The following is a 25536-nucleotide window of genomic DNA, read 5'->3' as shown; positions in this document are numbered from 1 at the left end:
CAACACCATTCAGCTGGCGGCTCAGCTCTTAATCTCCGGGATGAAATTTCCTGCTGACATCAATGGTGCTGCTGGAAGAGCCCCTGCTTATCCTGTCTGGGAAGCTCTTCCCTTTGTTTCCAGTCAGCTTCTAGCTCCAGCTGATGCACAGCGTCACCAAAAAGAGGATGCCAGCTGCATTGGGTTCTATGCCCTCTTATAATGGGGTCAGGTGTCTGTTTCTCCACCACTGAGGGTGCTCATGGGGCAGTGGAGAAAGCAAGCCCTGAGTAGGCAGCATTGGCACAGGTTTTGCGCTGGAAAACAAGGGAAAGAATGAAAAGGCCCTCGTTTTTAGCCCCAACACCCTGTCTGCTCTCTGACAATGCCCCAAGTGTTCTTGAAGGAGCACACACTGCCTGCAGACAGCTGAGACTGGAGCAGAGCACGGTGCCTGGTGGAACAGCGCTGCACGAGGGGAAGGCTGGGGAAAGCCGTCCTGTACGTGCGTACAATCACCCGGAGGAATGGGAACATTTGGGCTGGGATCAGCCAGTTAGAAGAAGGAAAAAAAAAAAAGCAGTCTTAAAGAGGTATTTAACGTGCCGTGTCCTCGCATGCCACGCAGGGCACGTGCCTGCCTTTGGGCTCGGCTCTGCCTCCAGCCCTCCGAGGCAGACACACCCGTGTGTCTCCGGGCTCGGCCACATCCATGGTCCCAGCGCTTCGGGCAGAAGGGACGCGGGAATGGGGACAGCCACCAGCCTGGGGAGCAGCGGGAGCTGCACCAAGGCCCTGGGGCACAAAGAAAGCAGGGATGGATGCTGCGAGCACCTCACCCCTCATCTTTCTTAACGAGCGCGTTGCCCAGCTCCCCCCGCTGCCCGTGCAGTCGCAGATCCCCCTGAGGGCGCTCCGCACCGCCCCCCGCAGTTCCGCAGCGGCACAGCCGCCGCCCCGCTTCTCGTGACGGTTCGTTCTGCCCCCGCGCGGCGCGTGGTTCGCCCCGCCGCCTCCCTCCCCCCTCCCCCGGCGCCCCGCAGTGGTTAAGTCCCACGGCCGGCCCCGCTGCCGGTGTGACCCGGAAGTGTTCCCGCAGCACTTCCGGCGCGCCGTCCGCTGCGCGGCCCGGCCTGGTGATGTGAGCGCGGCTCGGCGCCGGAGACTTCTCCTTGCGTGAGTGCTGGGACTGGGGCCTGTAGACGGCAGGCGGGTCGGGGGAATCACCCGCGGATCCAGAGCCGGCTGTGGGACGGGGGGCGGCCGCCGCGTTCTCCGGACGCTCGGAATCGACCCGAGCAGCCGCGGCCCGGCCCGGCCCGGCCCTCCTGCCTCAGCGGGCGTCGGAAACTCGGCCTGCGGCGGGTTCTTCCGCGCTCAGAGCCGTGAGACCGTTGCCCTGCGGTGGCCGCCCGTGCAGCGGGAGCCGGGAGTTCTCGCTGTGACCGTCTGCGGGTGGGTGTCCTCCTTGGAGGCCGGCGGCTCTTTGTTAGGGCTGCACAAAAAGCTCGTTGGTATGCATTTCTTTTCTTTTCCGTGCTCACGGACAGCGGGGAAAGCTGTCGTTACGCTTCCTAGAAACGATGTGAAAAACATTCCGAGGGAGGGCTTTCGTTGTGGTGGATGCGCGGTACCGCGCGATGTGTCTGCAAACAAGCCGGTGGGCTCTCTGCTGGGACAGGAATGGCACTGAGCGTGCTGCTCCCACGCTGAGCTCCTGCATGCTCGATGCCAGAAGTGTGTCTGCAAAGACTGTGTGTTGCTCTGTTTGTGTTACAGAGAGCCTCAGCAGTGAGCTGCACGGCTTTGACGGACAGTACTGGTGTGGGATTTGGGGTTCATCAGTTTGGAACAAAGCCAAAGGAGAGCTCCTCATTCCCCCACCTGTCTCAGGGTGGATTTTTTTCTGTGCCTCATCTGTGGTGCTTTTAGGGGTTTAAATGCTTCAAATCATTGCATAGGTGGTTTTGATAACGGTATTTATGAGTTAATCTTTATGGAACTTAAATGGGGGAATGTCCAGTCTAAATTTAGATGTAGAGAGCTTTTCGAAGGCTCTATGTGCACATTACATTGGCACTGTGCAGGAGGAGTCTCTTAATCTGAATTATTCCCCACATAGTTCCTCTGACTTCTACATTTAGAGTACCAGGTGTACCACAGACAGATTCTTTCCAACTTTGTACAAGAGTGATTTTTGCAGCTCTGTTTTTGTACACTTAATGTAACGTCCGAAACGGAAAGCCCTTGGCTTTAATTCCAAATATGTGATGGTCAGTTTGAGGAAGAAAAGGATGATTGCCATAGTGAGGCTCCTAGTGGCTGGGAAACTGCACTTATCACCTGGTTGGGTTAAAATCCCAATTTGTAGCCATGTGTAAGGATCTCAGTTCAGTAAACGTTTTGAAGTGCTTGTTTGGTAAACCTGTATTCATATCGATGTTTTAATGTTTTGTTAATGTACTGTGAGGCTCTGTTAAATGGGAATTTAAGAACAGGGAGTGCTGGGAGGGTGCACAGCATCTGCCTTTAGCAGCATCTTTTCCTGGTGTGCAACCTGCAGTTTAAGGGCCCCGTTTGCTGTTGTGCAGCCTGCAGATGTGTGCATGGTGTCTGTGGGACTGCAGTAGGCTTTACTGGAAGCAGTGATGCTGGGCCTTTGAGGGACTGAATCCCAGACATCCTGCCTCGCTCCTGTTTGCAAGGAGCTTTCAGAAGGAGTCGCAGGAGAGAGGATCTGTGGATGTGAGAGGCTCAGCTACCTTGGGCCTTTGGACAGAGTAAAGCATGCTGAGTGCTTTGCCAGTGGGGTGTTGAGGGCATCCCGTACTCCAAAACTGAAGGCAGCTGTTGCTGCTTCAGTCAGATGGTTTCAGGGAGAGCTGCTCTATTTGCTCTGTCTGTGTTACCCACTAGCATGGCATTTGGGAGGTTTGTTACATAATCAACTTTCAATTTGAATAATTCATATGCACACGTTGCTGAAACGTAAAAATTCCTGGTGGAGACTGGTGTTCTGTTGTTTTTTTGTGTGTTACATCATGGAGGGACTGGGTTTTGATGAATCTGCATGTTTTCAGCCAGTATAAATCAATGCTCATGTTAACAGCCTCAAATTTAGCTAGAAGTTCAGTCGTCTCTTTAGGCAAGAATCTCACATCAAGTTAGGATATGTCCTGACCAAGAACCTGGTTGAATTGAAGCTTGATTTTTTATTTTTTATTTATTTTTAGCTCCCTGAGCATTAAAGACTCAATTATAACTCAGTCTGGTTCAGTGAAAGCTGCATTCTGAAGGCTCTGAAAAGCAGTTGTGCTACGTGGCTGAAAAAGGGAGTGGATGAGTGAAGATCTGCATCAAGAGCACTTTAATAAAACATACTGTTTTGTTCCAAAAAAAGATTTCAATATGCAAGCTGTGTAATGCAGAGCAGAGAGTGGGAGAAGAACACTTGTTTGGATTCTTGTGCAAACGTAGCAAAGAAGTTTCAGCATCTTTTTCTTAGTAAGATATGACAGCTAGCTTTGTAAATGCCACTTGATTGCATTAATCCATGATTTGTTTATAGAGCAAGCGGTCTTTACAGTGATCCTTCTTTCTTAATGCTTTGTAGCACTGTATATTAAAAGCTGTGCTTTGATCATCATTATGAATTTGGATCATGAGGCGTCTCTCAGTACCTGTCATCTTTTCTGCTGGTCTCTCCTAGCGCACAGCAACTGATTTGATTGCATTAATATGCACCCAGTGAAGTCTGCTCCTTTCTGTAGTTGCGTTCTCTGAGACTTTCTTATTCCTTGACAGAGCTGTGAAAAGGTCCCTTTAGAGGAAGACCTAAAGTGCATCATCTCTGTTCTTGTTCTGTTTGAATGGAGCATTTTGGTTGGGAACATGTACGTGTCGTTGTGTTAGGCTTCGTTCAGAGGGTGAGTTAACCTCTGGTGTCTTTCAGTACTGCTCTTTACAAGTAGTACACAGGATGGTTTCAGTGTTTGCAGGCTTTCTTTTCCTCCTTCCATTGGGTTACGCTATTTTGATTCTGGTTATGCAGTTTTCAGTCATTCAGGAGTCCAAGCTCTAATCTTTCATCTGAACTGAGTTGTACAGGGAGCGGGCTTCAGCTAGCACTAAAACATCACTCAGAGATGAATGCTTACTGTAGGCACCTCTGATTTGAAACTGGCAACACTAATCAGTGACTTTCTTCCTCCTACTCTGGCTAAGGACTGCTGCAAGCAGTCTTTGCTGTAGCACCGTGTCCTTTTTACTGTTCACAGTTCTGCAAGCACATTTGCTGGCTGCTCTTTGCTGCACTGTTGCTTGCTGTGCACGTTCAGTGGTCATGGCCTCACTGACGTCTGCTTTCTTACAGGGAGTGGATCTCCAATGTCCTGCCATGGATGATGATAGCCAGGATGAACTGATAAACAAGAATGCCGCACTAGGCAAGGGCAGAAGGCAAAGTCTAGCATTCCTCAGTGAAACAGGTAAATGCAGCCTCTCTATGCATGCACATTTCTAGTTCTAGGGCTGAGAACCCCCTTTCTTAACCTTCAAAAAGAAGTGAAGGTATATTTGTGACCATTTGTTTCTTTTTTTCCAAGGAAGTTTTGTTTTACTTTCGAAATGCCCGTGTCTCAGACTGCTGTCTTATTTCTGTTAAGTTCCTCAGATCTCCTTACTTTGACACTGCTGAGAAGGTCACTGAGGAAATCTGGGCTTTCACTTTTTTATATAACATCCCAAGCAGGGATTCTGGTGTGTCCTTCACTGTTCTGCCCATCCACATGTCAAATAGACACTTGCCCTTTTTTTCTCCTTAAGAAAGCAATGGTGGAAACAGTTGTGAGTCAGAAGGTGATACTGGAAGTGAGGAGGAAGAAGATGACACTGAGGAAGAGGGAGGTGAGGAGGACAAGGAAGAAAGTGAAGATGAAGAATTAGAAGGTATGTGCGTAACAAATACATTTTTTTCAATAATTGGAAGAAGAGTGGGATGAAAGATTTTCTTCCAGACAGTAACTGTGACATGTAAATCTGCAGGTGTTGCTGTGTTAGGGTATTGGCCAGTGCCTCCAGTAATAAATAAATAAGTGATATTCCCCTGTATCTAGGTTTGTGAAGTGTTTATATGTTTGAGAACAACCCACTGGCCAAAATGATGTAATTGCAATCAGTAGGAGTGACTAACAGTTGAGGGGTTCCCAGGGTGAGTCGAAAAAGATTGGAGTTACAGCAGTGGCTCTTGTTTTTTCCACTTACAAAAAGTATGCTTGGTTCAGTTTGCTTTGGAGCTTTAAAATGAATATTGTGATAGGGAATTTTGGGAATAAATTATGATTCCTCTTAAGGCTTGGCAGGAGGGAGGAAGGTGACTTAATTTTTCTTAAGTAACATCCCCATTCACTTATTAAGCTTATTAATTTGACTGAAAACCTGGAGTGTGGATGCATATGCTTCTGAATCTGCTTCACTCAAATTATCATTTGGATAGATAGAAACTGTTTTTCATTATGTCTTGAAGCTAACTTGGGTACAGTTTTCCAAGTTACTAATTGAACAGTCTGGTTCTGGAAAGTTGATGCTAGGTTCCAGGAAGCTTTATTAGTTCATCTTTTAGAATAATCATGTTTTCAATCAGGAAAAATTCATAGAAAACACAAGGGCTGTACTTTTTGTTGTTGGTGGGTTTTTTTTAAGCTTTTTACATAACTTCTCATTCTTGAAAATGGCTACTTCCTAGGTTTTAGGGAAAGACACGTCTGTATTTTGTACTAAACATGAAAACACCTCTGTGATGTCTGAGTGTCTAAAATGAGTTTCATTCAAACTCAAATTTATTTAGGCAGTCTCCAGCTAGATATCCTAATTTCTTTGATTGCTATTTATTTGTGAAATCTTTACCTGTTCCACAGGTAAGTATAAATTGCTGCTGCTTGTTCTCTGGAGTGTCTGTTAACCAGAGGAAATGTTGGATGTGTGATAATTGTGCTTTTAACTTCCATGGTATCCTGAAGCATCCTCCTCTCTCGGTATTGTGTTCATCTCTTGTTTTTCTGTTGCCTGTCCTTCTAACATCTTGCAAGACTAGTTATGTTTCAAGGCTTTTTTTTTTTTTTTTTTCCTTCTAGAGTAATATATTCCTTTTTAGTGGTGGGATTTAGGGAGGAAAAAAAGAATAGAAAGCAGCAGAAACCATTACCTTGAGCTGGAAGGGCTGTACTTTGTCCTTGACTTACTTGGAATTCTCTAGAGTAATATTCCCCACCCTGCCCTAGCTGAAGCCCCACAGCATGTGAAAGCTGTTTTTTGTCTCTCACTTTTTAAGACTGTGAAGATGATGATGAAGAGGAAGAAGAGGAAGAAGCTGAGGCTGCTGTGGAGGGAATGGCCAGTCCTCTCAAATTAAATGCACACATGAATGGAGTGAACATCTCCTCTGATGAGGATGGTGAAAACTGCCCTATTTGCCTCAACGCGTTTAGGGATCAGGCTGTAGGGACTCCTGAGAACTGTTCCCATTACTTCTGCTTGGACTGCATAGTGGAGTGGTCAAAGGTGAGCTGTTTTGTACTTCATTTCCTGCATCTTTCTGATGTGTTCTGATCTCTGATTATATTTTCTGCTTCAGTGAGAACAGATCATGTAATGTTTATATTTGCTTTCTTGAGATTTTTCCACATAGGTTACTGCTTTACTTGTTAGGATTCAGAGTTGTGAAGCATGGATCTGTTTCTTGCACCCATCCTGATATGTTCTGTTCTCTGAAAGCTGCCATGCCATGAGCAAGTGCATTTCTAGACATCTAAAAGTCTTGGTTTTAAATCAAGACATCAGTAATATTGGTTTTCTGTGTTTATAGCTGTATATAGCTCATTAAATTCTGAGCTGTGAGGATCAGAGTTTGTTGCAACAGTGAACACTTATACAAAGGATAGATATAGAGGATGACTAAATGAGCAGTTTGCTATGAATTCAGTCTTTTTCAGTCAAGGTTACATGCCACCTGTTGTAGATTCAGTAATCAAAGTCCAATAATTTTGATAATTCAGACTTATTTAAATGGGCTTGCAAGTAATTTTGAGTAATTGCTCATTCTTCTGGAAAAAATAGTGTCCTAAAATGTGAACTGTGTTTCAAGGCCATGTTTGGAAGAACTGTGATGTTCCTTTAGCAATTGAATGCTGATTAAATGACTTCAATTCTATTAATAAAAGCTTTGCTGAAAGTTCATATTTTCTCTGTTACAACAGTGTGTTTGTAAACCAGATAAGTTAAATTTAAGTGCTTAAAATGCTTACTACATTCATTTAATGCTTATTATATGAATAATTGAAAACTTGCTTTCTAGAAATTGATTCAAGACTTCTTTATTAATTGCGTGGTGAAAATGGTTGGTTTTTTGTTGTTTTTTTTTTTTAATTATGTCTAGAATGCAAACTCTTGTCCAGTGGATCGAATCCTCTTTAAGCACATCAGCATTCGGGCACATTTTGGTGGTAAAGTCTTAAAAAAGGTAAGCTTTCTATTCTGGTAAACCAAAAAAAGGGGTATATTGCCACTAAACAGCTGTTCAAAGTCTTACCTTTTCAGCATGTCTGATACTTGGCAGCTGGATGAATTCTTTCCTATTTTGAGATTGCCTTTTAAGGAGCTGTTATAGGTTTGGGTTTTTTTCCTGTTTAATCACACTTCCTGCATTGTTATGTGTGGAAGCTTGGTGTTGGCTTTGAAGGGAAAAAGGATTGTTTGCATAACTGCATTTTTTGTATGATGGATGTTTGACTCTAAGGTGCTCTGCATCCATAAACCACTTTGCATAGGGAAGGTGCCCAGCACAGTGCAAGTACTGCTGTAATACAGATAAGATCAATGTAGGTTAATCGTGATTGATCTGTTCTTTATGGCTTCCTACCAGCTCTGTTGTGTAGCAGTTGGCTTTGTAAGGGGAGAGAGAAGCCTGCAGTCAAACTCTTACAGGCACAGGTTGAGTCTGGTGATGGTTACTCACCATGAGGAATACTGAGGATCTGTCATTGCCTTATTATTAATCAATATCTGAAACATATTGGTATTTAGAGGACATCCTTGCTCTCATTTGTTTTCTCTTTGGATTCTTTTTTTCTTTGTTTGAGTACTTTTGATCTTATTCAGGAGTTTTGACTTCTTAAAATAGTTTTCTGTGATTGTCAGTGTCTGACAATAGACAGTTCAATAGATCTCTACTAGTGTTTGCTGTGTTCAATGATCTTAATTGAAGGTTCAAGTGTGCAGCAGCCATTTTGCTGAATTCATTTGTAGATTTTGCTGGTGTTACTGCTGGTGTGACAGCAGATATTAGAAGTGGCATGTTCTGCATTTCATATGAATTTCTCTTTTATTTAGATTCCTGTTGAGAACACAAAAACTCAGGATAGTGAAGGAGAGGATGATCCAACCTTTTGTGAAGTATGTGGCAGAAGTGACCGAGAGGATCGCCTGCTGCTGTGCGATGGCTGTGATGCAGGGTAAGATGCACTGAAATGAATACAGCACCTGTGTGGCTGCAGAAAGTACTGCAGGGCTAGCCAGTGTTGGGTCAGCAGGCACCATCTGCTCGTTGGATTGCCCCTTGCTGCTCTCCTCAGCCTTGTCCTGTGGCCAGGCTTACATCTGTATATTTAGCACAGACATCCCCATGATGTGATGCATCCTTCCCTGGCTGTGTAGTTGTAGAGGGAGCAGGTTTCCTGCATGGATGATGTAGGTGTGTTCTCCTGTTTTGATGTCTGCAGTCAACTGGTTGAAGATACTTGTGTTCACCCATGCAGTGCATGGGTTCATGAGGGAATGAACATCTACATCATTTATGCCTCCTTAAGGGAGGACCTGACTTGTTCCTGTTCACTAGGCTTTAATGCTATGTGTAAGAACTCAAGATAGACAGTTTGCATTACGTTTTGATGTCCTTTCTTTGTAGCCACAGCTATTAAATTATTATGTTCTTCTTGCTGTGTCTACCTGACAGAGGTTTGAGTGTGATTTTGAATCTATGATCTTCTGCTAGAGTTTAAACTTAAACACTGTTTGAATCAGTCTTGCAGCATTGTCAGTTTGATGTCAGAAGTCAGTGATGGAATAAAATGAGATACTTGTTTGAATGAATAGGTAAAATAAGCTCTTAAAAATCTTTTTTGATGAGCTTACTAGAGAGCCTGTGGGAGGTAAATGAGCAGCTGTATTCTCTCTGTGGGCTTCTTTGTGTTGCTACAGGATATGATTAGAGCATCAGGTGAATGCTCCTTCCCTTTTCTTTGTCCTGTGGCAATTGCAGTGTGAGCAAGTGAGTTTTGGCATGGGAGGTGAAGCAGAGAACTTCACTCTTTATACTTTGAGATTTGGCATCGTGCTAGATCAGAAGTAATATGATGTTTTCCTGTTCTAGAAAAAATGCTTAGAAATGCTGCTAATTGAAGCTGAAGCTCTTACTTGAAGCCTATGTCTCGCAGTGTTCCTTGGCTAAGGATCTTGGTCTCAGCGCTTAGTTTTCATGGGAGGCATTTCATTTATTGGGAAGTCTTTTCAGCAGCGTAATTTGAACACGAGTTGCTTCAGATCTTTTGTGCTATTGATGTGTGTTGCTTTGTGTGTTTTTTACTGCCTGAAAACAGAATTGAACAAATTAAGCAATCAAAGTTGGGTAATGTTAAGAGGCTTTCCTGGACACCTTCCCTTTAAGTGGTTGACAAGGCTAGTTACTCAGCATGTTGTGTAGAGAACAATTCAAAATGCTTGAGGGAGCATCCCACTCTCTTATTTCCCTTTTGAGATTTGTTGAGGATGAGCACAGTCCTCTGTAAGACAGCATTTCAGAGTCCAGTGGTTAGCCTCCATTCTGCAAGTGGCAGTGTGGAGCCATGCAACTGAGCAGCTATTTCACGTGGTTATAGAGGAATTCTTATCACTAGTTGTTTTCTTAATCAGCCGAGATGTATGTAGAATTGAATGCATTTATTCAACCTAAGGCATTGCAGATGACCTGTGGCTAGTTATGCAAAGTAAAATGTTCAAGAAAATATCAGTGATAATACCACACTGGTTCTCAGGAAATTGATGCTGTTTCCAGATTGTCTTGTCACTGATTCAATGACTTCTTTCCTTTCTCTTCACTTTGTCCAGTTTGGGCTTTGATTGCACATTTGTTGCAGTCTGTGTTCAAATGGCAAGTAATATTCTGCATGGTGAGGGAAAGACTCTTTTCTGAATGTTTTTGAGCCTTAAGTGCTCAGAACGCAGTCTGGAATTAAAGACCATCATGCAACTAGCAGTAATGTTGTTTCTCTGGAGATTGATAGGAGCAGATATGTGGACCACAGTATCAAGTTTGGGAAATAGTTTCTGCACTTAGGATTATTGCCTTATGTGGGATGTGGATAGACATTAAAAAGCTCTTGTCCTTTGGTAAGGAGCACATTGTTTGATTTGGTTATTCATTTATTTTCTTTTTCAAGGTATCATATGGAATGCCTTAATCCACCTCTGAGTGAAGTCCCTGTAGATGAATGGTTCTGTCCAGCCTGTGTTCCCATGGGTGTCGATGCTTCTGCAGGTAAGGATTTTGGCATTGTTCATTAAAAGTAAGTGTTTTCCTCCTGATTTAAATGCTGTGAGGCATGTGGCCTTTTGAAGTCATGTTTAACTCCTGGGTTGATGCATTTGAAAATAATTGTTAGGCATTCTGTCCTTGAAACTCTTGACTGAATCATAGAATGGCCTGGGTTGAAAAGGACCACAATGATCATCTAGTCTCAACCCCCTGCTCTGTGCAGGGTCACCACCTGCCAGACCAGGCTGCCCAGAGCCACATCCAGCCTGGCTTTGAATGCCTCCAGGGATTGAGAAAGAGTTCTGGTAATAACTGTAGATCAAAATCTTAAGAAACTCTACATACTGTATATTATAAGCAGTCTTCAACTTTCCTGAGGCTAGCCCTGGGCTTTGGTATGGTTGTGTTGTATTACACTGAAAGTAATTTATTAACACTCTGACCCAAGATTGCTAAAGTAACAGTGCTTTCTGACACTTAGAAATTCTTGTTTCTCTATAACAACCTGCAGCAGTGTTGGTGTTGTCTGTGTTCATTTCTCTTTGAGAAGATCACATCCACGTTTGAAGGCAATTGATTTAGGAAAGGGAACGCAAACATTTTTTTTTTTTGTCCAAAGTTCTGGAAATGCTTTCACCTGTAGGAAGAAAAGTGACCTGGACATCTTTTCTTTCAAGATGCAGATCATGTGAGTGAAGAAGAGGTTGCTGCACTCATGGCTGATGTTACTCCTACCACCAGTAGGCTACGTCCTCATGTCCGAACCCGAGCTATAGCCAGGACTCGGCAGAGTGAGCGAGTTAGGGCAACAGTGAATAGAAACCGAATCACAACTGCACAGCAAATTCAGGTACTTACAAATATTTGCTCCTGAGCTTCTGGAAGGATTTTGTACAAGAGCTGACATAAGTCCCCACGTTAAGTAGCTGATCTGTCTGAGCGTTGACTGCAAAATAGTCAGGAGCTGTGGAGTGTTGGGAGGGGGTGGTTTTTATGTTTGTTTCAGATTTGTCATCAAAATCACTATAATAGGAGGAGAGAACTTTGGTAGCAAAACCCAAATTATCTGAATTGGAGCTCTAAACACAGTCTGAAGTAGGTGCCTTTGGTTTTTATCATATCCATGAAAGGAGAGGAGGGTTAGGGACATTCTAGGGATATGATTGGCATGAGTATGGCCAATGTAATGCAGCTATCCAGAAAAACCTCTTTCCAACCGAAGAACTGATGCTTCAGAATGCATACACTTCAGATGCATTTGAGTGTGTGTAGAGAAGAAGAGGAATTTGAAACTTTGAAGGAACAGCCCTTGCTTATCACAAGGAAGTGAACTCACACCTACCATTTCAGTGAGTTTTCTGAAGAGGGAAATTGAAATGCTGCTGCTAGTGGTACTGCCTCTGCCTCTGGGTACATTTACCCGAGTATTAAAGAAGGAGGATTTTAAGATGGGGAACACATACTGCTTTGACTTTCAGTATTTGCTCATCATGCTTTGTTTGATGAACCAAAGGTCTGTTCAGTGGACTTGGAAGTTCTTCTGTGCAGCTGTACACTCTTTGCAGAGTCACTGTTAGGATAGAAAAGACCTGTAGTGATGAAGGAGTTGGAAGGGCAAGGTCAGGTTCTCCTTCATGTAGTAATCAGTAGGTGAGAAAAGTGACATAAGTGCTTTACTGGCGTTTTAGTTTTTCATGTTTCTCATTTGAATCTCAAATTGCATTTGTAACCAACTTGCTGCTGATCTTAAGCTGCCTGTATCATGTATCTTCTAATCTTGCACGCAGCACGTGCCAAGGTACCTCATGTCCTCTCTGCTGGATGAAACAATTGAGGCAGTTGTAGCAGGCTTAAACACAGCCATCTACCAACGTCCTCTTACCCTGCAAGCTCCTGCTAGACAGAAGAGAAAAACAGGTAAGAGCATCAGGAGGCTTCTATGGCTTCCATCTGCAAGAATAAAATTTGAGAGGAAAGGAGCTCGAATCATACAAAATACTTTAGAGCAGCTGTATGCTATCACACCTGTGCACGTAAATACATGACTTTTTATTCAAAAGCATCATTTAAAATCTAATGATTTCACTTCTTCTGTTTTATGCAGTGTAGATCACTTTGAGCTGCTTTGTATACTACGAGAATATGAGAAGGAGAGTATAGGGAACAATGCAGCACCAGCACTTAGCCAGATAATTGATTGTCTTGTGTCCCATCAGGTAGGAGGAGGAAAGCAGCAGGCAAGAAAAGAACTCAGACAAAATCTTCTGCTGGGAAGAAAACGTCGGGGACACAGGTGAAGAGACGCAAGCGTTTGATGAAGAAGAGAAGAGGAAAAAAGATAAGAGTAAGATCACGTGTGAGTTTCTGCCAGTATCAGGATCCACTGACTTTCTGCCACTTAATTTATAAAAGCATTATTAGATGGTATTAAATGTAAAAATACCATCTTGTAGCGGTAGTGGGTAGATTTTTCTTTTTTTCTGATGGAAATATCTGTAGAATGTATACTTTAGAAAAGTGGTTTGACCTAGAAATGAATTGCAACTTCTAAGCAGGCCTGCTGGATTAGCTGACAAATCCTGGTACCTGAACTGTAGGGATCGTGCTGAAGGATGTCCCACAGGCTTTGTGTTGTGCTCTTGCCATAAAGCTCTGGAGTTTCATCAGTATTCATGCAAGCTCAGTAAAATTTTCACCACCCGTCCTTTTTAACAAGCTATGGATACTTGTGTCTATGTTGCTGCAAATCCAATTAATCAGATATAAGGGCTCTCTAAATCCCTTTCAGTTGCGGTTGGTGTCCTGATAGGAACTACGTTGGGTACTCTGACAACTCGACTGTTGTCCTCAGCCATCTTAGTGGGAATTTACATCCTATGTACAGAGCTGATTTTCAGTGACAGTCTTGTAGAAATTTAACCTGTCTGGTCACTGAAGTTAATACGTGAAGTGAAATCTAGGCCACGGTTAGATGTTCCACAAAGTTTTTGGAAGCAAATGGATGGATGTCGTTTCTATTGATGGTGGTAACCTGGTCACTGTGCTTTGGCTAAGTGAAGAATTTGTACCTGCCTTGAACATACAAATAACCTGTCTTTGCATCTGTGCAGGTAAAAAACGAGGTTACTGCTCGCTCCCGCATTGCAAGAACACTTGGTCTTAGTAAACCTGTGCGTGGGGCCTCACTTCCTTCCATGCATAAACCAACGGAGCCCTCACTTGGTCTGATGAGAGCAGATATTGGTGCAGCTTCTCTGTCTGTGTTTGGAGACCCGTATGAATTGGATCCTTATGAAGGGTAAGACGTCCTGAGTGTACTAGACTGTAATCCAAAGATAATGTTACAAGTCTTGAGTTGTTTGTACATATGCAGGGATGTATTTGTATCTTCATGAATGTTTGAAACCTGGGATATTTTGAGACTTTTAACAGTTCGAGTACTGGGTTATATTTTGGAGAAGAGCTTGTGACTTTGTGCAAAGAGTGTAAATGTCACATCTGAAAATAGCTTTGGATACACAGTTTACAATAATGTAATGCTGTACTTGTTCTTTCTTCCCTCCTTGGCCAAGTTGCTGAGCTCTTAAAGAATCAGCCTTCTTAAAACAGGTTTACTGAAATGGTAAGCCTCGTGAAAATCTTTCCTAAGATCTTCAGATTCCAGCCTTTGAGTAATATCACAGGAGTCAGGTGCTAATAATTCTTAGGTTATTCAAATATAACAGCATTTTTGTTATTCAGAGAACAGTAAATTCATGTAGAATTAGGTGGAGCTGTGAAATTTTTGATGCTGCTTCTTTCCTATTCCTTTCTCCAGGTGCTTTAAATTCTGGAGAAATCTTAGTATACCATAATTTGTATCAGTCTTAAGCTCTGGATTTTGGAAGTTACCAAATTTCCTACTGAGCAAACCTTTTTGTCAGTCCTTTGGAAAGAAACTACGCATCTAATACTTTAATTTTAAACACCTACGTTTGAATCTTTCTTTTGTTAGGCAGTTCTGCTTAGCAACGGAAAAGAGATAGATGGCACAGGTCTTTATGCATCATAATAAAACAGCTAATACTCTCTTGGCACATGTGTTGTAATGGTGTTATCCAGTTCATCCATTTGGCAGTAATTTGGAGGTTTGTATATGTTCAATCTACCCACAGTAATGAAGAGGTTCCAGCAAATCCAGATTCACCACTGAGTGCCAAGAGGAGAGTTCTCTCCCAGTCAGCATTGAGGTCTCACCGTCCTGTAGCTAGACCTGTTTCCGTGGGACTTCCCAGGTAAAATTCCATCAAGTGTTTCTTCTGTTTTGTTCTTTTTAGTTGTGCCATAAATCAACAAGTGATGATTCTGATCTAACATTTTTCTTACCATGTGTATTTTGAAAAATGCATAGACAATGCACATGGGTAAATAAATAACCACAGCATTTTACACAAAAATTACTCTTTATGTATCGAAGGCCCCACATGTATTTTTGTGTAATAGCACTTGCAGCTCTTAACTTTCCCACTGAAATTTCAAATTGATATTTTCACCCTGGTCTCTCTCTTACTTTGAAGTTTAGGTGTAAAACAATTGCTCCCTTATTTAAGAGGGCAGAGGAAATGAGTTGCACATCCAAAGGAGAGAATAGGAGAGAATGAGGGATGTACTTGCATCACCCATTTCCTATGCTGTTTGTGGGAACTCAGAAAACTGGAAGAACCTGTTTGAACCTGCAATTCAACAGGTTCTATTAAGTTGTTCTGCTCTGCTTTGCTGTCTGACTGGTGTTTTATTTCCTCTATGTGTGTACGTGCGTGTACACATGTGCATGAGTCTCCCACTACTAGCCCCAATGGGGTTTCGAGACTGGGGCAAGGAATGCAGTGCAGAAAGATAGGGCAAAAGGAGCAGGAGCATGACAGGAAGAAAAGGGTTGAGGAAAAGGGCTGGAAACATATCAGCTGAGTCACAGAAAACTGCAAATCTGGGGCAGTTGGAGACTGGGAGAAAAGGAAGCTCATCCTAAATGGTTAAATGTTATAAGAGGTTTACATGGCTGTCTTCTAATCCATCTGACTTAAAGCAAAGATTTGTTCCTTGAGATTAAGATTGTATATTTCTATGATAGCTTGAAGTACTTCTCTTTCCCATCTCTGTCCTGCAGAAAGCCTTCCAGGTAGCTTTGCATGTCCTCTGGGGTAGTTTAAGTAGCACATTGCTTAGAAGGTAAAAATGTTTAGCTGAAATCCAATTTTTCCAAAGGTTTGATTTGCCTAAACTACAGTGAGTTTCTTTTTTGTCTTTTTTCTTTTTTTTTTTTTTTAATCTTAAATAATAAACAAACAGCAAACCAAACATACCAGCAAACCACTGTAAGCACTCAAACCTTTTAAGTCCTTGAAGACAGGCTTAAATAAAATGAATCCAATAAAAATAGTAAAATCATGTTTCAAATCCAGAGGAGTTACAGTTAAAACTATATTCTTAAGATGGTGTATGCACAAAGAGTGGTGTTATCCCATGTGTGAGAGCAGTGCTGGCTTTCAGTGCAATTCTTTGCTATGCTCCTAGCTACCCTACCAGTAGGCATCTGTGTGTATTTTCCTAACTGATGGCAGACACCGATACAAGCTGCATAAAGTTTGTGGGTTTTTTTTACACAGTAGTGTAGGTTTGAGGAGTATGCTTCTGATCCTGTTTTGGTGGGAAGAGACAGCTGGGATGGAAGTATCTCTGTGAAGTGCTGAACAGTGGCTTGTGCTTCACAAATACATCTTGAATGCTCTAGAAGTTAAATCATGATGCGTAACATGTAAAAACCATCATCCTTAAATAAGATTAGAAGTATTTGCTTAACAGAGGTCTATGTTAGATTACATGCTTCCTATCTGGTGGTATTCCTCTGGGGATACTCCTTTTTGTCATAGAGATGGGAGCTGAATTACTCTAGTGAAGCCAAAGCTATAAGTGAACTTCTCTGGCTGACCTCTGTTTATGCCCTTGATTTTGGTTTCTTTTTAATGTAATGTGTGTGTATAGAACAAGTGCTGTAAGAGTAAAGGAAATGTAACCCCTCTGAAACATGCAGAAGCAGTGTACCTGCCTTGAGTCCTGATCAAGAAGCAGAAGCTGCTCCTGTGCCTGATCTGTTGGGTAGTATCCTGTCTGGACAGAGCATCCTCATGATGAGTAGTTCTGATGTGGTTATCAACAGAGATGGTTCTCTGACAGCAAAGAAAGCAGGTAAGAGTTTGGCACTTGATATTATAATTAGCCTGTTTGTTTTATCCCTGTCTGCCCTGATCTTATGCTGTTCTTTAGAAATACTATGCAAATTGAATCTGAGAGCATTATTCTTTAAAATTACTACTGATAATGTCCTCTGCTACAGTCATTTTTATCAATCAGCAATTGCAGGATGATTAACACAGATGTAGTTCCATCTGCAGAGCAGAATAATTTGTTTCCTGAATATTAGCTGTTACCTCAAGGATGCCATTGTCTGACATGAAACCTTTGTCATCTGATCTAATCAGACTGCCTTTTTCCTATGTGATATGTCTACAAGCTAAAGTGGGACTTAGAATAATTAGTTCCGTATTTATTTTTATGTCAGGGAAAAATTGTGAAATGTGCCCTGGAAAACTTAATTGTTTGCTTGTATGCCATAGCTCCACTTCACAGAAAATCAGTAAAAGACTCACGAGTGGATGACGGTTCAGGACATAACCCCCAGCTGAGTACAGTGCACTCAGGGACCATGACAGGCAGCTCCATTTCTGGACCTTCTGTTTCTTCGGGGCTGAATACTCACTCTAGACCCACCTCATCAAGCTTATTTTCATCACCTTCACCGAACAGGACTGAGCCTGCAGCAAACCCAGCACAGACTACATCAGAAAAAGCAACTGTAAAATCAGAGTATTCAGTGACACCCAAGGTTGTTCAGACTACTCACAGCTTAGCTAGCCTGAACAGGCATGGCTCCAAGCCAGATGAAATGCCCAGATTTAATGGAAACTCTAAAGACTTTTCACGTACCCATTCATCTTCAAAGCCCCTGTGCTGTAACTTGAATTCTGGTTCAAAAGCTGTAACTGTGAGGCAACCATTGAAGCCACCTCCCAGAAGAATTGACATATTTGAGCTTCCCAGGATACCAAAGATTAAAAAGGAAACCAGCAGCAAGCAGGTGGATTCAGAACCCACAGGAAGCCAAAGCTGTGACATTCCCAGCTCCTGTATAACCCAGCTGACTGGCAAAGAGAGCACTAATCAGCTGGGAAAGGGTAGCAGGATGGAAAGTCAGAAGTCAAATGCTAGGGAAACTCAGCAACAAACACGTACAAGCGGGGTATCTTTTTCTACCAACGCAGGCATGTATAGCAGCTCTTCACTACTGGGCACTTCAAGAAGCAAAGGCTCAAGTTCTTTTGAGAGTTTTAAAATTAATATTCCTGGGAACACAGGACATTCCAGCAGACTGTCTAACCCAGGATTCTGTAACACCTTCCGCCCTGTGGATGAAAAGGTGCAGCAGAAAGAGAGTCCTTCAGCTCTTTTCTCAGTTAAGAAGAAGCAAGTCAAAAGTGAGATATATGATCCCTTTGAGCCGACTGGGTCAGACTCAAGTTCAGCAAGCAGCAGTCCAGAAAGGCTTGGCTCAGGGATCCCGTTAACGAATATTACCAGGACGATTTCCATTGAAAATCCAAAAGTTCAAACATTTCAAACTGTTCGTCGTTTTACCCCTTACACAGTAGAAAATATCTTTGGATCTGGGGCTGAATCTGATGTACCATCTAGTAATACAGAATCTCATGATGATGTGCCAGTAGAAAGTAGAATTGTAGAACAGATTTCTGATGCAGAGGAACGAGACAATATGGATGAGGAAGACTTTCTGAGCAGTCCTTGCACTTCATCTGTTGTTAAGCAAGTTTCAAATGCAGAGCACTTAAAGGAGGAAGGTAGGGAGGGTCCCGATGTGTTCTTCAATGCTGAAGAATTAATTAGATCTAATATTAATGTGAAACTAGAACCAGATAGTTCATCAAAGAGTGATGGGCAGCAGAAGGTCCAGAAGGCGGAGCAAACAGAGCGGCGATCACGTTCCAGATCCTGTTCAAACTCCAGTTCCCGAAGCAGGAAGAAGGCTAAAAGGAAAAAGGCACTCGTCAAAGAGCGGAAGAGATCCCGATCAGGGTCTAGGGGCAGAGCACATTCAAGGGACCGAAGCTCCAGATCTACCTCTTGGTCAGGTGGAGAAGAGAGCAGTAAAATACACACGTTGAAATCCAAGAGCAGGAGGTCTTCTACTGACCGTTCCAGCAGTCACGAACGATCTAAAAAAAAGAAAATGAAGGATAAAACTAAGGATAAAAAGGCAAAATCTTCTTGGTCTAGGGAGAGAAAGAAATCTAGGTCGCGTTCAGGTAGTCCTGGAAGTAATTCTGAGTTTTATGAAAATAGGAAGAAGAAAAGACGGTCTCGGTCAAGGTCGAGACGGAGGGGTCGTTCCCGATCAAATAGTATTGAGAGGACAAAGAGGCGGAAACACAGGAGAGACAAAAGCTACGAGAGGTATGATAAAGACAGTAGCTTGAGGTCAAGAGACAGAAAGAGATCAAGATCCAGGTCTCGGGAGAAGAGAAAGTGGAGGTCTCGGTCTCGGTCTGCATCTCGATCGCAAGAGCACAAAAGCAGCAAATCGAAAGAAAAAAGGCCACGATCGAGATCGCGTTCTAAGGAAAGAAAACGTAAATCAAAGGAAACCTCGCTTCCTCCTCCACCAGAAAAAGAGCAAAGGCCTCCAGCTGAAAACGTACCCAGCTGTCCAGAGCAATCCCATTCCTTCAAACAAGAGCCGAAGGATGAGCTGGTCCTAGAACAGCTTTCTGTAACCATCCAACCAGATGTCAAACTTGAAGAAATGCAGACTGAGACCCCAGTTCAGCAGAGCGAGGCCCAAGAAACTGCAAAGGCAGAGGCCACCTGTGAGGTGGTGACGAGTGAAATTGCGTTCCCTGTGCCAGAGATCACAGACGTTTGTGTTCCTATTGGTAATGTGGATTCTTTTGCTGAAACAGAATTAATGAATACGAGTGATCCAGGACTGCTCGGTAGCTGTAGTAATACAAACCTTGAGATTACTGTTAAAATAGAAAATACTGCGTTATGTCCACCTCTGATGGAACCATCTCCAAAGAAGGAGGTTACAATGCATGCTCAGACCGAGGCTGTGCCAGTTCAAAGCTCCTCTCAAACAGCAGATTGTGTGAGAGAAGTTAAAGATGAGTGCCTTGTGTCCAATGAGAAGACCAGTAATTTCAGTCAGCCTGAACTGGAGGTGGTATCTCAGGGTCCTGTGTTGAAATCTAAAGCACCTGTCAAGAGAGTTACTTGGAATCTTCAAGAAGAAGAAAGTGGTGTGATGTCTGCTGGAAGAGCTCCAAGTAAGTCTCTTGAGAAAGCAAACAGCAGTTGAAGCAGGTAGTGTAAGGCTTAGGGTGGGGGTGCCTGTTGTCTGAACTGGGATGATCCTGTGGTTCTCAGTCCTGGAAGCCTTGTATTTTATGCTTGTTCAATAACAAAGTGAGTCATGCTAATGAATTGGAGAGGACATGCTGTCACTTCCAGAGCTCATCTAGCCGGTGGCAGCTAGGTTGGCTTTGAACCATATACTGCAACCTGATCTCTGAACTGACAGTCTATGCTTTTTATAGTTAACTGGAATGATTTTCCCTCAGAATTTAAGACTTTTCAAAACAGAGTAGTATTGCACGTCTCTAGCTCGCTCCTGTGAGCTGCAATAAGCCAAAGCTGCTAAGAACAGTCTGACTTGGCTGCCTGTGCTGAGTGTATTGACAAAGCTGTGTGGTTCTCGTGGAAACCCACTAAAAAGCAATTGCACAAGTGGATGATAAGTCCTCTATTATCAGAAGCTTTAAAATGTTAATGATTGCTAAACAAAGTCCTTTATAGACAGCCTTGTTGTCAGATCCTTCATTGGTTTTGGTGGCGTTCTGGGGTGTTTATTGTTTAATGTACAATTGCTTTGAATCTTTGACCCATGAAGTTTATTTTGTTCTCTCTTTATTTTTTGTTTTTTATTTTTCCCTTCTCTTGGGAACCCAGGGATGCCGTTTTACAAACTTCAGCGAGCAAAAGAAGGGGTCTGGAAAGCAGAGGACTTGAACCAAACATTAAATCAGGTGCAGTTAAATGAGCCTCCTCCAACCAATTATATGATTCCTGAGCCTATGTTTCCTGATCTAGATTCCTCTCAGGTTGGTTCCTATTCTGACAGCCAAGTGTCATGGAAGGCATCCCACCTCATCTGTGCCCTCGTTGTGCAACACCCTCCACTCATGGCAGAGTTGGCCTTCCTCTGTGCATAGTGCATTTCATAAAGCCCATACTCCTCAGCAATCCTCTAATCACTTTATCTTTTAGGTGGCTCTTACAATTGAAGAAGCAAGTTTTCCTTTCATTCTGCACTGTATGTGCAACTTGTGTTTTCAGCACTTGCTTCATCAATGGTTATCTTGTTTGAGAAGCTGTCAGCATCTTGCTGATCGTAATCAGGCTGTAGAATTGGCCTGTTGGCATTAGTCTGTGCCATCAGTCTCTACGCTCTCCATCAGTGACACAGATTGGGGCTCTTGCTAGTTCCTGGTGCACAGAGGGGAGGACTGTAGCTTTCCTGATTTAAACTAATATTTTCCTGCCTATTTCAGTGGATAAAAGGTACTCTGACAATCCTCATCTGATGCTCCCTCTTATGAATACATGCATTAATGAAATTGTATCTGGTTCACAGGTGTACTGTCAAAATATACCTTTGACACCACCTCTGCCCTCAAGCCTCCCCCCCTACGCACCTGTCAGCCAGCCCACAGTTCAGTTCATCATGCAGGGCAGCCTCCCTGCACTGGGCTGTGTGGCAGGCCAGAGCCTGACTCCAGAGCCAGGCAGCCTGGCTACTGCATCTGAACCAGGAATTCAAGCTGCTTCTGTTGGAAATGAAGAAGAAAAAATCAAAGCACCAAAACCTGAAGTGGATAAAACGAAGAATGAGGAAGTGAGTGAATGCTACCAAGTTGCAAATGCACTAGAATTGCACGTGCAACCTGCAGTCCTGTTAGTTGAAGCATTAGCCACTATTTAGAAATTAGAAGCAGTACACAAATGAGCTGTTTATTTGAATTTAGTTCATAACTCTTAGAAAACCTTGACTTCAAAACATCTCATACATTCTCACGGTGCTTGAATGCATGAATGTTTGGAAGTCACTCTCAGAAAACCAGAATGTCCAGGCTTCTCCAAACACCTGTTTATTTGGGTTTTTTTTCCTTCTCTCCCTCAGTTTTGAAGTAAACATCAATATGGAGAGGTAGGACTGTATCCTGCTGCTAATCAGCACTAAAAATGTAGAGATAGTAAAATACTCTGGAGATTTTGCAAGTGCTACTCCTTTGCTGCCAGGTTTTGGATTTGCTGTACAGATGATCTGCTCTAAGCTCTCAGTAGATGTTAGCATAAAAACAGTTACTTTGCCAGGTGTTTTATTTTCTACTATAACGTTAAACTGGTGAAATGATGTCCCCCACTGAACCTTCATTTCTGAGCAGCAGTTTTTAGGAATTGGATCTTACAGGGTAAGTTTTGATGCCGTCTCTTCTCCTTAATTTGTAAGCAACTTTGTAATTTTTAGAGCACTTGCAGAGATACCTGAGGCTTTCTCTGTGTGGCTGTGGCTTGCTGCTTTTAGATTCTGTCCCTATTTTGATGGACAGATGCTTACTTCAGAGCTTCCAGAAGGGAAGAAGTAGATAGAGATTAGTAAGCAGATGTTATGTTCACTTGTTAAAAGCACATTTTCTGGGACAGAATAGTGTTACACAAAGCAAGAATTCCTCATAGCATGAAGTTGTTTCAAGATTTTTAAAGCAGATCGTTTCAAACTGGTTTTTACATGGTTTTTTGAAAGGTGAGATGAGTATTTTCATTTATGCACTTCTGCATAAGAAAGTAGAGAAAAGTAGATTCAGAAAGTGCTTGCATGCTAACACATGGTAACAAACTTTTCTTTGTTGTGCAGTACATGAAGAAGCTTCACATGCAGGAAAGGGCTGTAGAAGAAGTGAAACTTGCTATCAAACCCTTTTACCAGAAGAGGGAGATTACAAAGGAGGAGTACAAGAACATTCTTCGAAAAGCCGTGCAGAAGGTAAGGTGGCAGCAAAGGGGAGGAGCTGAGCAGTTAATGAAACAGGTGGTGGCCTATCAATTGCACCTGCAAGCTTCAGTCATTGTGCTTAATTAATGTGTGTGATTAAAATAGCAGATCTTTGGACTCTGACATGGTCTCCGTGGTCTCGTGAAACACATTAGTTGCTTTAAGCAAGGCTGAGCAGTGCCATTGAGAGTTATCAGACTGTTGCTTTTATAAGTTGTTTTCAGAGGCGTGGATCAGGTGCCTTCAGCTGCCTCGGCTGAAATGTTACACAGCCCGTATTTTGAGTGGAAAAGGTTAAACCTCCTTCATTAAAAACTTCCTCCACATTTGTCAAGCTGCTTCTCCTAGGGTTAAGAAATAGTTTGTTGATCCCTTGGGCACCTGTGATGTCCCTGAACTTTAGAAGAGGGCTTAGCTGTTTGGCTGACGTTGACTTTTGCCTCAAAACTTAGTGCTGACTGGATTGTGGTTTGGAAAAAAAGTACCTTATCACTAGAAAAATGCATGTTGTCTTGTGAAAGCAATTAATGTTGAGGTCGTTAAATGATACCCTGCAGAACTGTTTTCTCTCTGCCCTGCCTTCCTGATATCACTGGAAAATTGTCATAAATCAAAATTCCTGAGATAATGACTGCAGTTCTGCATCTTCTCCTCCATGGCGTGTATGAAACACAGATCCAGCTTGCAGAAAAACTGAGCAAAACCAGTTGCTGATGAAGTCACTGAATGCTTGTCTGAACAATGGTTAAGTTTTGAGTTCTCTAGAAGAAAGGGAGCAGATGCTACATGCCTTAGAATGGGTCCTCAAAATTGGCACGTTCTTTGTCTGAGCATTCCTCCCTCTAAATTATGACACCCCCCCAAAAAAAAGGGGGAAATTAACACTGTGTATTGTGTGGAATTTGCTGGACTATGGCAGTGCAGTTTGGTATGTTAAATAGAAACCACAGGAAGACCCTGCAATAGAAATGACTAATTCCGCCTGTGGAGACACTTCTGCACTCAGTTAGTGCTCAGTAGATAAGTGCTGGGGCAATTTCTGCAGTGCTTAAAGTAAAACATTACCAGTGAGCGCTGCTCCACCTATTGCAGTGGCAGAGGTGTGAAAGCACAGCAGCGTCCAGCTCTTGGGGCTGCATATTACTTGTGTAGTAGAGGCAAGCTAGGGTTACAGGGCAGCTCTGATTTTGAGAACTTCTTACCTAGTCTTTGGCCGAGCATAACGACTGTGCTGGTGTTCTAATACACTTGTGGGTGCAGTCATACATGTTTCTGTGGAAGTCATTAGCTTGGGCTGTTGTGCCAGGCTGTTCTGACACTTGGATAAATCTGCTCAGTACGTTTCATTGTAACGGAGCAGAGGCTGAACTCTTTAAGACAGACCATGAATTGCAGCAGTTATCATGGATAGGAGTTTGATATGACGTGCTCGAGTGCATTTAGACCAAGATATGTTGTACATCTTACAAATAACTACAGAGGATAGACCTACCCTGATGCTGGCTGAGAACTTAATTATCCTTGTTGAGTTGTCTGCTTTGCATGCCCTGGTATGAGGCTCTAGGGCCTTTGCAGGAGTTGGTTCTTCTGGGAAGCTTAGGGTTTCTGATCACTTGTTGTCTTCCTGAGCTGTCGTGATACCTTTCACTGACTGAATGCCTTGTCTAATCCCTCGTAGATCTGTCACAGCAAAAGTGGAGAGATCAACCCTGTGAAGGTAGCTAACCTGGTGAAGGCATATGTGGAAAAATACAAACATATGAGGAAGCATAAGAAGGCTGATGTTGAAGATACTCGTGAAGTGGAAAACTGAGAGCAAGCTTGCAGCTGATGTGACTTGATTTGAACTTGTTTTGGCTGAGAACGTTGTTCCAGAAGGAAAAACAGATCTGCAGTAACATCTCATCAAAAACCGATTGCAGAGAAGCAAGTTTATGATAGGATTTATCTGCTGAACCTGCTTTTGAATTGTTTCCATATGGGAATGAGCTTGGAGTTTTTGTTTTGTTTTGTTTTTTTTATTACCTATAGATGTAGAACTCAATAACAATCAAATGCCTCAGACCAGCAGAGTAATTCCAGGAGAAACAAAGAAGAGATTTGTGTTTAGGACTCCCGGATTGCTACAGTTTTCAGGGTTACTTTGATCACATTTTTGGGGCTGTGCACCTGTCTTGCTAAAAGTTTGAAACTGGACACCACTTTTCATATACAGTATATTGAGAGTTATATACTGTTTCCCTTGTGTTTATTTATCGAAATATGGATTGTCTTTAGGAATTTCTGATTTAATACTTGAAATGTGGTATTTTTAGCCTGCTCGATGGTGAGCGAAGCTTTACTCGCTCTGTCGTCTGGGGATTGCAGAAATGAGCTAACCTTTATAAATTGACTTCAGAAACACTGCTCGAGGCGTGGTGTTGATTTTCACTCTGTTGGAAGTATCTCGTTAGTGAAAAGTTTAATTTTGGGGAGGGACATTATGTTGCACTTCTGTAAATAATGCACTGATGGCTGGTTTTATGTCTGCCTTTCAGGAAAAAAATGAAACAAAAAGCAAACGTTGTGAATTTTCAGTAACAAGCTTGAGGAACAAGAGTGAACTGATGTACAAAGCAGAAATGTGACAGAATTTATAAAGTTATTTTGAATGGTTTTAGTCCTATAGCAGGTGTCATTTGTTTGCCTCTTTCTCTGGCCATTCTGTATAAACATGCACACATTAGGAGTACTCTGTTTCTTGAGGATT

General features: G+C 42.7%; 1 protein-coding gene across 2 annotated transcripts; it reads left to right on the top strand.

Annotated features, from left to right (window-relative positions):
• The first annotated feature begins 1025 nt into the window (after positions 1 to 1025).
• PHRF1 (PHD and ring finger domains 1) lies at positions 1026 to 25446 on the top strand. 2 transcript variants are annotated; one of them, XM_048947482.1, is made up of 18 exons: positions 1026 to 1155; positions 4352 to 4466; positions 4804 to 4926; positions 6308 to 6537; positions 7412 to 7495; positions 8365 to 8486; positions 10470 to 10567; positions 11242 to 11414; positions 12352 to 12481; positions 12781 to 12908; positions 13675 to 13862; positions 14719 to 14838; positions 16635 to 16789; positions 17218 to 20001; positions 20684 to 20760; positions 21369 to 21629; positions 22650 to 22778; positions 24466 to 25446. In XM_048947482.1, exons 2-18 carry the CDS (start codon positions 4376 to 4378, stop codon positions 24598 to 24600), a joined length of 5028 nt encoding a protein of 1675 aa, XP_048803439.1. In that variant the 5' UTR covers positions 1026 to 1155; positions 4352 to 4375; the 3' UTR covers positions 24601 to 25446. The 2 variants fall into 2 exon arrangements, with proteins under 2 accessions (XP_048803439.1, XP_048803438.1); XM_048947481.1 differs by having other exon boundaries at positions 12781 to 12920.
• Positions 25447 to 25536: the final 90 nt, after the last annotated feature.

Source organism: Lagopus muta, chromosome 6 (genome assembly GCF_023343835.1).
Source record: "Lagopus muta isolate bLagMut1 chromosome 6, bLagMut1 primary, whole genome shotgun sequence".
NCBI classification, from domain to species: Eukaryota; Metazoa; Chordata; class Aves; order Galliformes; family Phasianidae; genus Lagopus; species Lagopus muta.
The sequence above is the reverse complement of the archived record's forward strand: the minus strand, read 5'-3'. Positions and strand labels throughout refer to the sequence as shown.